Source organism: Chelonia mydas, chromosome 13 (assembly GCF_015237465.2).
Source record: "Chelonia mydas isolate rCheMyd1 chromosome 13, rCheMyd1.pri.v2, whole genome shotgun sequence".
Lineage (NCBI taxonomy): Eukaryota > Metazoa > Chordata > Testudines > Cheloniidae > Chelonia > Chelonia mydas.
This window is the reverse complement of record NC_051253.2, coordinates 4,293,174-4,310,729: the sequence shown is the minus strand read 5'-3', so window position 1 is coordinate 4,310,729 and position 17,556 is coordinate 4,293,174. Positions and strand designations below refer to the sequence as shown.

The window sequence follows — 17,556 nt, the reverse complement described above, 5'->3', positions numbered from 1 at the left end:
TTTATCTTTTAAAATAATATGAAAATTGTCCAGCTACATTCACTTTATCCACCAATTATTTAGGTTCAAGAATAAATATTTGCCTGCCAAAGTTATGGCTGAGATTTTCAAAGGAGCCTGAGCGTGTTAAGTGCCCAACTGCAGTTGAATTTCAGTGAGTACAAGGTGCTCAACTCCCTTGGCCTTCTTTGGAAATCCCAGCCTGTCATGAGTTATTAACAAAATCTGTTACGGCATGCTGGTGCATAAAGTCAGGAAAGGGGGGAGCGGGGTGTGGGGGTGTGTGTGTGTGCGTGTGTGTGTGTGTGTGTGAGAGAGAGGTGTAATGTATAAAGTAAATACGATTATATGTTTTCATATCTTGTAAGAAACAGAATTATAATTTTAGGGAAAAATCTACATAATTGATCCTATTTGAAGTTGAAGGGCAGTATTAGTGAAATATTTCTGGTCTGGAATTTGAATGTTAAATGTCATGGAAAGTCAAATTAGATGGAATGGATAACAGTCTAGAAATACTTTTGGATTTATTTGGTTGCGTGCAGCAACAAGCTTGCATATAATTTTGATCATCCTTATTGGTTAATGATAAAAACCTAAACAATTTTAATTTAAAACCAACAATGCCAAATGATATTGGCTTATAATGAATTTTGGATTTATAGTTCTCAGACTTCAGGGTATTCTTGAATAAAGCCTGTTGTTCCCAGTTAAGTGCCTATGATGCTGTTCAAGCATAAGTGTTTCTGGCTAGCACACCACCCCATAAAAACCACTCAAGCAATTTATATTATTCACACTGTGGACATTTTTGGACTGGTTTATAGAGTAAAATACAAGTATACTGGAATGGCTGCAAAAATGGAACTGAAAAACTAATTGCAGGGATATGTTCGAGGATTGTTTTAAAAATATAGTTTCTTAAAACATATGTCAGAGATATTCAGTGGCATAATACAAGAGATTCTGCTGTTGGAATTAATAGGGTTTTTGTCACTGAGTTCTTATTATTAAGGTACTGAACAGTATTAACTTGAAAATGGTCACAAAAACACCCCACCCCCACCCAAAAGAGACTTCCAGCGTTGATTCAGTACAGTCCTTAGACATCTGCTTCAGTGGACACTATCAAATAGTTTAGAATGGCCTTAAATCTACATTTTGTGTGTTAAAACTAGGGCTGTCAAGCGATTAAAAAAAATTAATCGCAATTAATCACGCTGTTAAACAATAGAATACCATTTATTTAAATATTTTTGGATGTTTTCTACATTTTCAAATATATTGATTTCGATTACAACACAGAATACAAAGTGTACAGTGCTCACTTTATATTTTTTACAAATATTTGCACTGTAAAAAAAATAGTATTTTACAATTCATTTAATACAAGTATTGTAGTGCAATCTCTTTATCATGAAAATTGAACTTACAAATATAGAATTATGTACAAAAAAAACTACATTCAAAAATAAAACAATGTAAAACTTCAGAGCCTACAAGTCCTCTCATTCCTACTTCTTGTTCAGCCAATCGCTCAGACAAACAAGTTTGGTTACAATTTGCAGAAGATTATGCTGCCTCCTCCTTGTTTACAGTGTCACCTGAAAGTGAGAACTGGCATATGCATGGCACGGTTGTAGTCGGCCTTGCAAGATATTTATGTGCCAGATGCCCTAAAAATTCATATGTCCCTTCATGCTTCAGCCACCATTCCAGAGGACTTGCACCCATGCTGATGACAAGTTCTGCTCCATAACGATCCAAACCGAAGTGATCCCATGCATTTTGATTTTTATCATACGAGTCAGATGCCACCAGCAGAAGGTTGATTTTCTTTTTGGTGGTTCAGGTCCTGTAGTTTTCGCATCTGAGTGTTGTTCTTTTAAGAATTCTGAAAGCATGCTCCACACCTTATTCCTCTCAGATTTTGGAAGGCACTTCAGAATCTTAAACCTTGGGTCGAGTGCTGTAGCTATCTTTAGAAATCTCACATTGATACCTTCTTTGCGTTTTGTCAGATCTGCTCTGAAAGTGTTCTTAAAATGAACATGTGCTGGGTCATCATCCAGGACTGCTACAACATGAAATATATAGCAGAATGTGGTTAAAACAGAACAGGAGACATACAATTCTCCCCTAAGGAGTTCAGTCACAAATTTAATTAACACATTTTTTTAATGAGCGTCATTAGCATGGAAGCATGTCCTCTGGAATGGTGGCCAAAGCAGGAAGGGGCATACAAATGTTTAGTATATCTGGCATGTAAATACCTTGCAACGCCGCCTACAAAAGTGCCATGCGGATGCCTGTTCTCACTTTCAGATGACGTAAATAAGAAGCAGGCAGCAGTATCTCCCATAAATGTAAACAAACTTGTTTTTTTAGCAATTGGCTGAACAAGAAGTAGGACTGAGTGGACTTGTAGGCTCTAAAGTTTTACATGGTTGTGTTTTTGAGAGCAATTATGTAACAAAAAATAAATCTACATTTGAAAGTTACTCTTTCACGATAAAGAGATTGCACTACGGTACTTGTATGAGCTGAATTGAAAAATACTATTTTGTTTATCATTTTTTACAGTGCAAATATTTGAAATAAAAAATAGTATAAAGTGACCACTGTACACTTTGTATTCTGTGTTGTAATAGAAATCAATATATTTGAAAGTGTAGAAAAACACCCAAAATATTTAGTAAATTTTAATTGGTATTCTATTGTTTAACAATGCAATTAGTCACAATTTTTTAATCGGGTTTAATTTTTTTGAGTTAATTGCATGAGGTAACTGCAATTAACTGACAGTCCTAGTTAAAACACATGTAGATCCTAATTAGTAGAACTTCTTTAGCTAAATCTTTTTTTAAAAAAACTAAACATTCCAGTAGTGCCAGTAGATCAGAAAGAGAAACTAATTAGAAATACTCTTATTTATTGTTCACTGTTGAAATTGAGTGAAATGCCAGAAATAAACAAACAGGGTTGATGCCAGCAGAGATAGGGACCTACAGAGATCTGGCTGCTGCACCACGAACACTATGGTCCTGAATACAGGCAATCTTGCTGAAGAAGGGAGATATCTGAAGGCTGACCAGCCCATGGTATACCCACTTAAGCCAGCTCAAGAATTGATCAGAAATAGAATTCTCCTCCCTTTACTGTTGCAGAGTGATGTTGCTCTTCTCCACAAGACTCTGTTGCCTGCCACAAGAGTGGGCTTGGATTGAATGCTGCTCGGCACACTTCTGCGAGAGCACTGTGTGATCCACTATAGTGCCAGAATCAATCCCTAAAAGTGTTTTAATCGACTGAGAGACACTGTTTTTCTGTTTCACACCTTGTGTATTTGCTTTCTGTTTCTGGTTACAACTTAATCTTTGGTTTCAGAGTAGCAGCCGTGTTAGTCTGTATCCGCAAAAAGAAAAGGAGGACTTGTGGCACCTTAGAGACTAACCAATTTATTTGAGCATAAGCTTTCGTGAGCTACAGCTCACTTCATCGGATGCAGTCAGTGGAAAATACAGTGGGGAGATTTATATACACAGAGAGCATGAAACAATGGGTGTTACCATACACACTGTAAAGAGAGTGATCACTTAAGGTGAGCTATTACCAGCGGGGCGGGGGGGGGACGGGACGGGGGACGACGACACACCTTTTGTAGTGATAATCAAGGTGGGCCATTTCCAGCAGTTGACAAGAACGTCTGAGGAACGGGGGTGGGGATACTTAGGACGTTTGCCAGTTGCAAATTTCCTTCCTGTGCCCAACTCTGCAGGTACATTGGATGAAATGAAATCTAATTAAATAGGCTATTCATGTGAGTTCATTTCACCATTCCAGTGGGTGGAGATAGGAGTGGAGGAAGTGGTCAACAAAGCTCTTACTTTTTGCTATGAGAAATAGGGCTTTCTGCCTCAAATTAATATTTCCCATCTCCAGCAGGTGGAAGCAACCCTCTTGCTAGTTACTAGATCTACTAAGCTGCTAGGCTTCAGAGCTGAGCTTAGGTTAGTCACTGATATTTTTTTGGTTTCTTTAGCTTCTTAATTACTTATTTATTTAGTGTCCAAATATATGCTAAGCACTCACAAACCTGTAATAGATAGGCCACAGCCCCGGAGAACTGATCAGCTAAATAAGTAAAAACAAGAGATGATGGCAAATGCATGCCATATGTAAGCAAAGTGTTAGAGGTGATATTTAGCATGTTTTGTTACCATTTACCTTTTAACTAATTCCAGCCCCCTCCTTACTGTGAATTTAATAGCCTCCACCCTGATGAAAACCTTTTCAAACTGTCCCTAACTTTTTATGTAAGGTTCTTTGTCCTGTTCACTAATCTGGAAGTGATCTTACCCATTCAGTCCATATCCAAAGGGAAAAAAGTACTACCTCAATATTGAGGGAATTGGTGCTTGATATACCATTGTAATGTGTGTGTTTGGGATACCTAGGAGAAAAAAATATTTAAAACTTACTTTTTTTTGAGGCCCCATCTCCTCTTCATTCTGTTGAAATCTGACTAGAAGTATCTTGAGACTTCTGATTGTCCTGGAATTAAGTCTTTTAGAATAGTATGGCCTGTGATGAGATGTTAGATGGGGTGGGATCTGAGTTACTACAGAGAATTCTTTCCTGGGTATCTGGCTGGTGAATCTTGCCCATATGCTCAGGGTTCAGCTGATCGCCATATTTGGGGTCGGGAAGGAATTTTCCTCCAGGGCAGATTGGCAGAGGCCCTGGAGGTTTTTCGCCTTCCTCTGTAGCATGGGGCACGGGTCACTTGCTGGAGGATTCTCTGCTCCTTGAAGTCTTTAAACCATGATTTGAGGATTTCAGTAGCTCAGACGTAGGTGAGAGGTTTATCGCAGGAGTTGGTGGGTGAGATTCTGTGGCCTGTGTTGTGCAGGAGGTCAGACTAGATGATCATAATGGTCCCTTCTGACCTTAATATCTATGATCTATGAATACTGCCAGGCCAAGGGTTAGTGTAGACCATCTGGCAGCCTAAAATGATGATTCCCTGAAGGCCATTACAGGTTTATAGTCTGAAAGTGTTGATACCTTGCTCTGGGAATTGTGTGGTGTGAGCACTTGTTCTTCGCTAGAATTTTCTCTAGACCCTATAGAAACAGGAAGAAGCATGATCATGTGTGGATTTTGGAGTGGGGAGGAGAATAATACAGGGTTCCATTGTTATCACAAAGTCCCCTCAATTTATTGGTAACTTTTGAGGGGTGGGTATTTTAGAGTTGCTGGGTTGACATAGGAAAAGAATGAGTGTCATTTTCTTTCTTCTTAGGACTTGAAGTAACCAGTGCTAGACCCAAAACCCCTCCTGTGTTTTGCAGAAGTAATTCGTGTATTAAAACTTTAATGCTGTTATGGAGTTGATTATATAGTAAGCTATTTTCTGAAATTCTTTGCTAGTGTACACAACTGAACTGTAAAGGAGCTACCAGTCCTTTAGGGTAATGGTGCTTATTTCAGTGAGAAACATACAGGCACTGCATATTAGAAAGGTCCTACATACCAAAGCAGGCTATGGAGTGGAGCCTCAAACCCAGAAATATTCAGATTCTTGGTGGAAAGGCTAAGAGAATAATCCATGGATCTGTTGACTCCCTATCCCAGATGTGAATAGAGACACCGCTTTGCTTTCCTGAATTCCACTACACGGCAGGCCAGTTAAATAAATAAGGCAAACGTCTGGAGTGATTCTGATAATATTGTATTGGCCACAGGCACCATGGTACTTGGATACCACAGAAATAGCAAATGGGGAAAGGGATTCTTACTGTTCGCCGTGAATTCTGGATCCACTTTCTCCAGGAAGGAATGCAGAAGCAGGATTTGTGAAAGAATCTGGAGTAAATTGAGATTCTAGACTGCTGAAAATGTGATGGGAATCAGATAAATTGCAGTTTCTGAAGGATGGCCTTAATCGTATAAATGTTAGTGCATCCGCTCTCATTGAGATCTTCGGTAGTATGGGGAGGTGAAAAAGGTTCTAGCTTGGTGAAGTAGGCTAAGGTAGCTGTGTGGTCCAGTTTATGTGTTTCCTGGCATCTGTGGACACATTATTTGGCTGAAAGGGTCTTTCATGCAGATGTAGATTAATCTGTGTTTTTCTTTAGTGCTTTTTCTGTGTTCCTATCCCATTGCTATATGGATTAGTGTAAATTGTTTCGCCAGTCTCTTTCCCTTTCCTCATATCTGGGATATGCTGTTTTTTTTTCCCTCATAATTTAGTATACTTTAATTGTCTTAGCTGTCAGTTGCTTTCCTATGAGATGCCTGTCAATCCACCACTCCTTTTTTCAGTTTGGGGAAAAAAGCACTATACTATTTGCTCTGTGTTTTAAGTGTATGCTATTTAGTTGTTCTTGTAGCAGGATAGAGCAAAAGGGGTCAGGTTCATGGGATGTTCTTGTTTACTGACATCTCTACACTGTATTCATATCTGCCAAGTAATAGGAGAAACCACCGTCATAGGATGACTAGATCTTCACTTGGTTAATCTGCTAGTTTCTTTTCTGCAAGTCATTTATTTGAAATAAAGTACTCCAGTGTTCTTTTAAGAAGGTATTGAGACTTGTGGAAAGATGTATGCTCCTTTACAGTAAGCCTTTTCTGACCATGTTTACTGGAATCACAACTTTTAAAAGGTAAATTGAGAAATGTATTTTCACGTTGCAACTTTTGCACAATTGTTTAACCAAGAAGAAGCTTTTTTACAGAGATTTAGCTTAAGAATTTGGCTGGCTTATTTTTCACCTCCTTGTTATAAACCCTTTAGCATTAGTAGAGAATTAAAATGTTGCTGCTTGGATTATTCTGAATATAAAAGAAGCATCTGAAGTTTCAGACAAGGTCTTGTTAATTTTTTGGATTGTTCAGTTAGTGTTAGGAATATTCCTTTTTCCAGGATTAAATAGAGTCAGACTCTGGACTATAGGATTTGATGGTATTAAAGGTTGGCCTCACAGAGGTCAGTTATCTTCACAGGAAGAGCTGTTAGCCTTGCAAAACAGAGGTGTTGCTTTTTTCATATAATTGAAACTTCTGCCACTCTTTTTGTTTGAGAAATTTATGAACGGTTTTTGCTAATACATGTCAATTCAAGCACAGTAGTTCTGGTTAAGAAATTTATTTCTAAGGAAACACTCCCACTCGTATCTTTTAAATCCTTTCTCCCAAAAGCTTGGAGTGTTTTTGTTTTGTTTTGTTTTTTAACTATTAACAATGTCATGTAGCAGTAGATGATGATTTTTCAAACCAAAACTGAACACATTCGTTTTCCAAGATACAGAGTCTGTGGAACTTATAACCAAGTTTCAGCAACTAGCACACATAATAGCTATATTTTGAATGAGAGGCTCTAGTTATATTAATCTTATTGGGGTTTAAAGGGATATAGCTACCTTTTGTGGCCAAATTCGTCTGCCATCACAACTGAGTCATATTTCCAAGATGTATGTTGTGCATTTATTATCTAATTAATATTAAAATGCCTTAAAATTTTTGGGACCTGAGAAACCCAAACTCTCTCCAGTCAAAACCCTTTTATGCTATGCAACATTTCCTGTTGCCAGTGACGTGGAAGGCTCAGCCACATAGTTGGATCAGAACTCCGCACAATCCTGCTGCCTACTGTTGGAGGACTATTGTCTGTAGTCCTGGTGGAGAATTCAGCTGGCTGCACGCTCTACTATTTTGAAGAGAAAGCAAGAATGCTAAATGATACAGAGGGGTGTTTGTAAAATTGAACAAGAATAAAAGCAAGAGAAAACATGCAGTCTCTTCATCCTCTAATATTTTCATACAGTATTTTAACTCTCTAAGCATATAGCATCAACTTAACTATGTTTCTTTAAAGAGTGGAGGAGAAAGTGCCTGTAGGCTACCAGAGCAGTGCAAGAATTTGGTGTGTGTTCAAACTAAAGTGTCAAAATGTCAACAAACTATTTCCATTTTCACATAAGCTGAAAAGAGAAACCCTAGGAAAAAAATTAGTTTTAATTCATTTAAGCCGCTAAGGTAGTATTTACTAAACTAAGACGACCTTGGTTCTGAAGTAAGTGTTCAGTTTGATCTCTGGGGGGATGAGGGGGGTGGTATGTATAACTTTGAAATATTCCATGAAATGTTGTTCAGAGCATTTGAATATGTTTCATTATCAAGCTAACAAAAAAAATTAGTGTAGCACTTATGTGCAAAACTGCTGTTGAATACAGATGTCAAACTTATTTACCTAAAGATTTTAATAATTGAAAGGGCAGTACTGTACTAGCTTTCTTATTTTGCACATTACCTTGAACACTACTGGAAGATTGCTATTGGAGTAGAAAGAGAGTGAACACAGCAATGTATTTGGTTCTGTTCCATGAGGTTGGAGTGAAGGGTGGTCTGGCTGAACTAAAGAATAAAACTTGGATACCTTTGATAGTACACTAGACTTGTGAAGGAATGATATCTCTGAAAATTAAAATACTCTGTCATAACACAAAGCAGCCTTGTTTATACACTGCTTAGGTTCCTAGTCCACAGAATTTTCTCAGTATTTTTTGGCTTGCAAGAATGTCTTTCTACAAGTTGTCAAGATTCCCATCACACATTGACCTTGATAGCCAAAGGCTTCAGATCCTGACAGGTCTGTCATGGTTACAAGGATATATGCACCTCTGTCTCCTTTCTGGTTTCTGAGTGTACCCCTCAAATATCTACCTCTGCTGGGGTGAAAGCTGCAATTTTTCCCTTCACAGATGGGCCCTTGGCCAATGGTAGCCTGTGTACCAACTGCACTTACACTGCAAGTCCACATGGGTTTAGCATTTGGTTTTCTTCCCTTGCAGCGGTTCTCAAACTTCATTACACTACGACCCCCTTCTGACAACAAAAATTACTATGTGACGTGGGGGAGAAGCAGGTCAGGAGTGGAGCCCGAGCTCTGCTGCCCAGGCTGAAGCCCTTGGGCTTTGGCCCCAGGCATCACCAACTGTAACACGAGCCCTGTTGACCCCATTAAAATGGGGTCACAGCTTACTTGGGGTCACAACCCACAATTTGAGAACTGCTGCCTTAGGGAGTCTGTGACCAGTGATGAATATGACGACAGGATAACTCCCATTTCTGTTGACCTATCTGGAACAATGATCTAGCAGAATACTATTTGCTGAGGTAAACTGCCAACCATGAGTGATTCCAGAAGGACTTGTGTTCTGAAGCTTATATTCAGCAAGTGGAGCTTCCTGTGATAGACCTTTTTGCCACCAACGAGAACAAATGATCTCTGTTCTTTGCCAGAACATGTACCGGCCCAAGGTCCGGTAGGCATTTACAGCTGCTTCTTCTTTGCTGCTATAGTTGTTCAAGATAGCTTCATCACACATGTGCAGTCACACTTCTGATTGTAGTGTATACTTACCCTAACAGCTACTGTAATACAAAAAAAAAAAAAATTGAAATCCTTTTCAGCTAATTATTTTCCCTCTTCCTAGATATGAAGTCTCCTACCTGCAAGCTATTCTCACTCCTCCACAATGACAGCAACTCTACTAAAAACGCCTAGGCACTAGCCTTTCAAAATCTCTCCAAGCTGTTACTCACCCATCCTTCCTAGCAGCTATCCCTCTTTCCAGCTCTGCTATTAAATTTTTCTGTAGTCCCACGTCCCATTACAGCCCCACAAATCAGCAACCCTTCTGTAATAACGTAATCCATCATCCTAGGATATAGGAAGTGTATCTGCAAAGAAGAGCAGCTAGTAATATGCATTAAAAATCCCATTTTAGATAATGTTTTCAAAGTATCTGAAATTTTTGCAAATAAACCAGAGATTGTCTGTGCCTGGATGAGATGGCTAAGAGACTTTCCTTCTGAGCGAGATACAAACTTCAAAATTGTGAGGTTTTACAGCAGAAAAATTAACCTTATTCCATGTACTCTCCATCATAAATAAGCTTCCACTATTTTTCTTAAATAGTTGCAGATCAACTTAAAAGAATGTGCACTGTACTGCAGAAGTATGAGAAATACTAATGCCACCACATGCCTTTTCTAACCTCTTGCCTAGGTTAGGTAAGGGAATAAGCAACCTTTTTTGATGTGGTGTTAAAGTTGCTACTCAAGACTTTTGTCCCTGCCTCCTCAAGGTTAGAAATTATTTTGAGGCACCTATCGGGGCTTGTCCCAAACATCATCTCGTAACCTAGTCAAGTTGTCTAAAATAAGAATTATTGGCAACTTGTAGAGAAAAAAGTGCAGATTTTAAAGGAGGAAAATAATGCATCTACTTGGATACTAAAAAGATCCTCAGGAGGTGAGACCAGAGCATACGAGACAAACTACTGAAATGCTGCATATAGCATGGTAGGCAAAATCTTTGTCTCCTACAACCTGGAATGGCATTTCAGTCTGCCAGAGTCACTCAATCTTTTGTCCATCATGGTTCATATTTTCCTCCCAACTTGTCTGTCTTTATAGCAGCCTGGTTGGCTCCATTACTACCACCGCCAAAAAAGGGTGCCCTTGATGGGAATTGTACTCTTAAAGCACGAAGTTATAGCACCTCAAATTTTAACCACTTTATTTAAAGTGTTTGTATCTCCAAACAAACAATATTTTCCAAGTACCCTTTTCCAATATATTTTGTATAATTACTACGCTTTTGTTCAGGGTAATATGTGTCTCTCAGCAGACTTGTCTAAGGCAAGTTTTAACAAACCACTGGCTAGGCTGGGGCTTATATCTTCCTACTAGAGATTTTTATATGAAATAGAAATACAGGACATATGGTTAAAATCTTAATTGTGGATGGTGATGATTATGGTATAAAAGCCTAGATGGTATAGACCAGTACGCCACAAACTTTTTTTACTGGTGACCCCTTTCACATAGCAAGTCTCTGAGTGCAACCCCCCCCCCCCCAAATTAAAAACACTTTTTTATATATATAACACCATTCTAAATGCTGGAGGCAAAGCGGGGTTTGGGGTTTAGGTTGACAGCTCGTGACCCCCCCATGTAATAACCTCGCGACCCCCTGAGGGGTCCCGACCCCCAGTTTGAGAACCCCTGGCTAAGTTGTACATCAGGGACAGCTAACTGACACTGAGCTTCCAAAAAAAAGTTGTTTTTTATTTCATTTTCTGCAACCCAGATGCCATATGTTGCAACTCCTCAAATGGTGGGCATATCTGCCATGTATTTGGCACAAAAGAACTCTCTTGTTGACTCGTAATTAGTATAGTCTTTATGGAGGCACTTTCATATGTTGTTTCTGTCAATGAAAATATGTCTTTCCCTGTTTTTCCTCTTTCTAAATGGCAGTGTCTTTTCTTTCAGCTCTGCCTTTGGAAAGATCTGGTGAGTGAGACAATGGTATTAAAGTTTAACAATAAAATTGAATGATCTCTGCAGAAGTTCTGCTATCTAAGAGGAATATGTTGCTTCTGAGCCTGAAAAGGAGGTAAATAAACCAAATTGCAGCAATCACCAGACAATTTATTGCTAGTTAATTTGTGAGCTTTTTGCCCATGCCAAATGAAAACCATGTCAGGTAATGGTAATGGGTAAAGAAACTTCCTTGCCCAGCTAGGCACTGTAGGCAGTGCTTGAGTCCTGTGTGACTCAGTGGAGCTAAACTAAATGGTCAGGAGGTTTATGTACAGAAACGAACAATGAGGTGGTGGGGATATTAAAATGTAAATTAATTTGGTAGCTGGGAACCATTACAACTGAGCCATATTGGTTTCCACTTTCAGCATTTTATACATTTGTCTTCCACAATGAAGTCTTCAGTCTGGTTTTAAATGTAATGGCTCCCAGCTGCTAAACCATTTTCAAATTTTCATAGCTCCCTCTGTGATCAGAGGTATTCATAGTCTTTGAGATCTGCGGACTTCCACCGCCATCCATAGGTCAGCCAAGCATGATGATGCAACCTTCTGATGCATTTTTTGAAGATTTTTCAGCCTGTCAGGCCTTTATCCATCGGACTGCCCTATTGAGCTGTAGATATTCACAACATGAGGAAAAATGTTGGAGTTTCCATCACAAATATGGAATCATGACATTGGAAGAAAGACAAATGTGTACAACCATAAAAATTGTTTTCAGGGTAAAAAAGTACATAAGAAAAGTATGTGATCACAGAACACAATGATGTTTGCATGCATGCTGTTTTGAAAATCTGGCTGTGATGTGTGTAGTGATCCCCATCCTATAAACTATGTGGACAAGACATGGAAAATCATGGAAAAGTAATAATGGACCTTTATTAATTGCGGTAATTTGGAAATGCTAGAGAAGATCTTCATTTAAGAAAAAAATGCTGGAACAATACAAACACTCAAGTATTATGTTACGCCTGTTAATTTTTTTTTTTTTGATAACCAGACATTTTGCTGCAACTATATTATAGTCATTAGTGCCAGGGGCTGACAACGAGAGCCCCAGCCGTGCGCAGGGCTGACAGCGGGAGCCCCAGCCACTGTCATCTCAGATAAATGGGGTTCTACTGTACTAACGGGGAAAAAAAAATGTGCAAACCTCAAAATGTATGTAAAATTGTGCAAAGTAAGCTAATTAAAGTCAAAATTGTGGTGGAAGCCTAATATTGTGGGATCTGCAGTATGGCAAATTAAATAGGGCCTTATATATGAAATTCTTCTCCAAGAAAGTTATTTTGAGATCTTTCTGTAAGATGATTTCCCTTTATATAACTTCCTGTCTTCTGTATATCTGAGTGGGATGCCCTTCATCTAACCCTTCATAATATGGATTGTTAACCTTAGTCAGCAGAACACTCCGTTCAGTGAGTCGGACACCAAAGGGACACTTTCCCTGTAGAATGTGGATGGCGGGCATCTGTCTGCAGAACTGGTAGTCTAATTGGTACATATCATCATGGAGAACAAAGGTTCTCTAGAGTCTGCACTGGGGAAAGAAATTTGAGGGTAGAGGGGCATTTAACGGGAATACTTACGGGTTCAGCAGTTCATATTCAATATTCAAGGACAATTACAGAGGAGTCTGTGCTCCTTGGATGTAACTTGGATGAAGTAAACTGGATCAGTCCTCCTGAATATATCTAGATTAACTTAAAAATTAGGGAGTGGAGGAGACTGCCAGTTCGCTGAATGGTAAGTATCCATTGTAAAAGTCTTTAAGAATTCAAAATGTTTATTCTCCCAAAAATACACATTTTCCAGCAACCCACCAAAATACACAGTGGTGTGCAAGCCATCATCATCAGCTGAGGCCTCGTTGTGTCATAGGCAGATAGTAGTGTTTTGGTTCACAACATAATTGTAGAGGTACTAGCTTCTCACCCATTACTTATCTGTCCTTCTGAGAGTCTACGCTAAAAAATTAAGTTGACCTAAGTTATGTCGAAGTATCACCTGTGCAGTAATTAAATCACTTTTGCATGTCCACACTACACTTCTTGTGTCGGTGGTTTGCATCCTTTCCTGGAGCACTTGCACTAATTTACCTATTAGTGTGGCGCATTGTGGGACGGCTTCAGAAAGGCAGCAACAGTTGATGTAAGCAACGCAGTGTCATGCTGACACTGTGTTGAGCTAACTTCATTGACCTAAGCTTTATGCTACTCCTCTCGCGAAGGTAGAGTTAAGTCAGTGTAGTGGGCTAGTTACATTGATGGGACCTACATTTTAGTGTAGACACTTACACAGTTAAGTTGCTTTATGTCGACCTAGCTCTATAGTGTAGACCAGGGCTTATTTGTACCAGTGGCCCCATGAGGTTTCTGCAGTTAATGGAACTGTGAATTCCCATCCTGTTGTCACTGACTTTAAGTATTGGCCTAATGGATGTAAAGCACTTCAAAATCCTTGTATAAAAGGGGCTATTGAAGTATATATTTAAGCTCCATGGGACCCTTTGGACCTTTGTTTTTGGTCTCTATTTCTAACCATCAAGATGGCGGCAGTGGTGGTTTTTGAGTGGGCCCATACGTTTCGGTGAACTTTTCTAGGTTTATATAATGTTTTTTATGTAAATAAATTTTTACGAAGAGGTGTATAAAATATAATTTTATCAAGTCAAACCAATTTGAAATTTGGAAGAGATTGATTGATTGATAGCTAATTTATAGAAAATTACTCTGGAAAGCAAACAAAAGAGGTTTATGCTATTTGTTCTATGTCTGACCTATCAAGTTTTGTTTGAAAAGGTCCTCTACGCTATCCTTTTGTATTTTGTGTGAATACTATAAAGGAAACCAAAGCCTCAGTCCTTCTGTTGTAGATTTTATCAAGTAGACCTTGATGTACAATTATCTCTCCACTGAATGTCAAAGGACTTTGTGTCTAATGAGATGGAGAACAGGCTTTATTAGCGTTTTTAATAACATTTGTAATATAGTGTTTTGAGTTTTTTGCACCTCTAACAGATGCTGTAGATTGCATACTTTCTTTTGTAGATCCACTGTTTGGTTGCCATATAGCTATGCTGTTTTTGTTTAGCACTGCTGTTGCACAGATGTGGAGAAGGGGGACAGAAGATAATTGGTCCAAGACACAAGTATCTACAACAATGATGCTCAGTGTTATTGGAGCAGGATGAAGCTGCAACCCATCAGTCTCCATATCTTTTTTTTTTTTTTTTTTTTTTTTTTTTTTTAAGTTCCAGTGTTAAATATAAAATTGAACACTAGGGTTTGAATATTGCTACATTAGTGAATTTAAAACTGGTTTAGTTAAAAGTTGAGTTGTCAGAGTAATCTGGGATATTTTAAATTATAAATGCAACATTTGGGCTCAAATTTTAAGTAGATTATTAGAGCTGCTTCATTATTTGGACTGCTTTTATGCTGTTTTTACACTCAGTTTGTGAAAGATCAGAACATTTCTTGTTTTAAGTAGGATAGACAGAATTATGGTGCAGGGTGGTTCTTGGGAAAGTTAGAGGTTAAGAATCTTGCAACGGTATCAGAATTTTTCGGTATATATATTGAAGAGCAAAGTAATAGTTTTGCTCCAATTTGAGCTTCAAACAACATGCCACCTTAAAAAAGTAACTTAATTAAAAACAGATTGGCAATTTAGCAATTAAGACAGGATTATGATACAGGGTATTATGGATACCTTGCTATTATTTAGATGTATTTGGCAATACGATTAATCAATTTGTGAAACAATTGTGCATTTTGTGACACCTAGGGTAGGTGGTGATACACTGGAGAGCTAGGCTCTCTTTAAAGCCAGACCTGCAGGGATTACCTTTTCAGTGCTCGAATATCCCACACCCAGAATTCTTTTCCTGGAGTCCAAATCAGCTTAGTCCATGTTCTGCATTCCACTGGATTAGGAAGATGCCCAGATTTTTAAATTCTTTTGGTATACTCTCCGTTTTAAGTGTACAAAATGAGTAATTTTAATGTATACAAGGAAATAGATTGTAGTTGCAACAAAACAAAAAAAATACAATGAATCCTGTATTGGTCTGCAGAATGTTCAATGACTAGTTCATCCTAGAATGTTCAGGGAAGAGATCAGATACTTCACTTAACTACAGTCATACGTTTATGAAATTTGTGAGATGCAGTCTTCACAGGAATAGCAGTTTCAAGTTTCCATTATTAAAGGGTTAGGTCAGGTTATTTTCAAGTCTCTCTGGAAACTGCTTTAAACTCGGACTTCCATTCCCTGGCTACACCCTTGGTTTAAAATGGCTCCACCCTAAACCAGCTTTAGTTCAAAGCTCTGTCTGTTTCCCTTCCCCACCCTGCATTCCTTTTTCCCCAGGCTCCAAAGCTCTCCTCCTCCTCCTCCTCCTCCTCCTCCCCCCTATAATAACAGCCATGTTTCTGCTAATCTGCTTTAACTCCACAGATCAGAAAGCACTTCCCTTCCGTGTGTCTTTATTGCAACTTTAATGTATTTGCATCTTGAGTTGAGGCTATACTATTCCCTAATCTATATTTATCCAACTTTTTACCAAACATTCTATTACCATTTTAATATTTTAATCCTGCCTTTTCTCTTAGTTATAACCTTTTTTGAATATTGAATGAATAGAGAATTTTTTTAAATGTGAGTCAAAATTTCAGACTGCTAAAGTATTTTCTCCTGGTTTGTGAATCACACACTCCTGTAAACTGTTCAGTATTTTCATCTTTATAATGGAAGGGGTAATTTTGCATTTATGTATGATATGTAGGAGTTCATTCTTTGAATTCAGTGGTCTGCAATCTGAAAAAAATCTGAGATCTACAAGTACTGTGAAGTTACTACTGCTTTTTCTGAGTTTTGATCACGTCTTGAAACAAAATAATTTTTTTTAAAAGGATTTTGAAAATCTTAACATTATTTCTGAGATAAGATGCTAATCCAGTGGGGGCCATTAGCCCCAGTGCACCTGTCATTCAGTGTTAATATCATTTATTAATATCTCATCATAGCTTTGTGTGGTCCTGTACAAAAATAAAGGCAGATAAATTTCTCAGTGTTGAGACCTTATATTATAATACTTTGTCTAGAATTTTAGGAAATCCGTATTTAAGAGTCAAGAGATTAAATAAACATACAGTAGTACACTAGCATTTGCAGTGTTGAAGAATGTTACCATGTCATGTTAAAGGAGGGTGAATTATCCTCAAATTCCTATGGATTATTTGTTAATCTGTTAAACCGGAATTTAAATGATTTCTGTCCTGTGAGAGTGTTGGAGGGAGTTTTCTAATTTGGCGAAAAGGTCTGTGGTCTGTAACATGGAGTCTTCCTTTTGAAGGCCAATCAAGCTGTCATTGGTACTTTACCAGTAATAATTTTTTTTCATGATTTAGTTTTGTAGTAGTGGAAAACGAAAAATAAATTATTTGGTCAGACACACAATTCAAGTATTATATGTATGAAACATGTAATTATAATAGATTATTATATGTCATAATAATCATGGACTGTGTTAAGACTTTAGCCTTTACACATGACATTCTCATAAGCAAATTAGGGAGATATGGTCTAGATTAAATTGCTATAAAGTGAATGCGCAACTCGCTGAAAAGACATACTCAGAGAGTAGTTATCAATGGTTCTCTGTCAAACTGTGAGGATATACCAAGAGAGGTCCCACAGTGGTCTGTCCTGTGTCCAATCCTATTCAATATTTTCATTAACAACTTGGATGATGGAGTAGAAAGTACACTTGTAAAATTTGCGGATGACACCAATCTGGAAGGAGTTGCAAACCCTTGGTGGCTGGAAGTATAATTCAGAGTGATCTTGATAAATTGGATAATTGGTCTGAACTTTACAAGATGAAATTCAGTAAAGACAAGTATACAGTAATGTATTTGGGAAGAAAAAAAATCAAATGCACAAATACAAAATGGAGAATACCGAGCTAGACAGCAGTACTGCAGAAAAGGATCTGTCTGTTTGAGTGGATCTCAAATTGAATGAGAGTCAACAATATGGTGCTGTTGCAAAAAAGACTAGTGTCATGAGGTGTTTTAACAGGAGTGTTGTATGTGAGACACGAGGTAATTCTGCTCTAATTGGTGATGCCTCAGTTGCAGTATTGTGT

The 17,556-nt window shown here is 38.2% G+C and overlaps 1 protein-coding gene across 11 annotated transcripts in view; it reads left to right on the top strand.

Moving 5' to 3' along the window:
• ZBTB46 (zinc finger and BTB domain containing 46) overlaps positions 1-17,556 on the top strand; it is a 109,933-nt gene that overhangs the window by 32,020 nt on the left and 60,357 nt on the right. For 7 of the 11 annotated variants that reach the window (XR_005222143.2, XM_043526586.1, XM_037877204.2 and 4 more), the window contains one exon: positions 11,350-11,370. The exons of the other annotated variants lie outside the window; for them this stretch is intronic. Coding sequence is in view for 6 of the 7 variants with exons in the window: in XM_043526586.1 (XP_043382521.1) it covers positions 11,350-11,370 (21 nt within the window). In the remaining variant the exon portion in view is untranslated. The remainder of the gene's footprint in view (positions 1-11,349; positions 11,371-17,556) is intronic. 11 annotated transcript variants of the gene reach the window in all.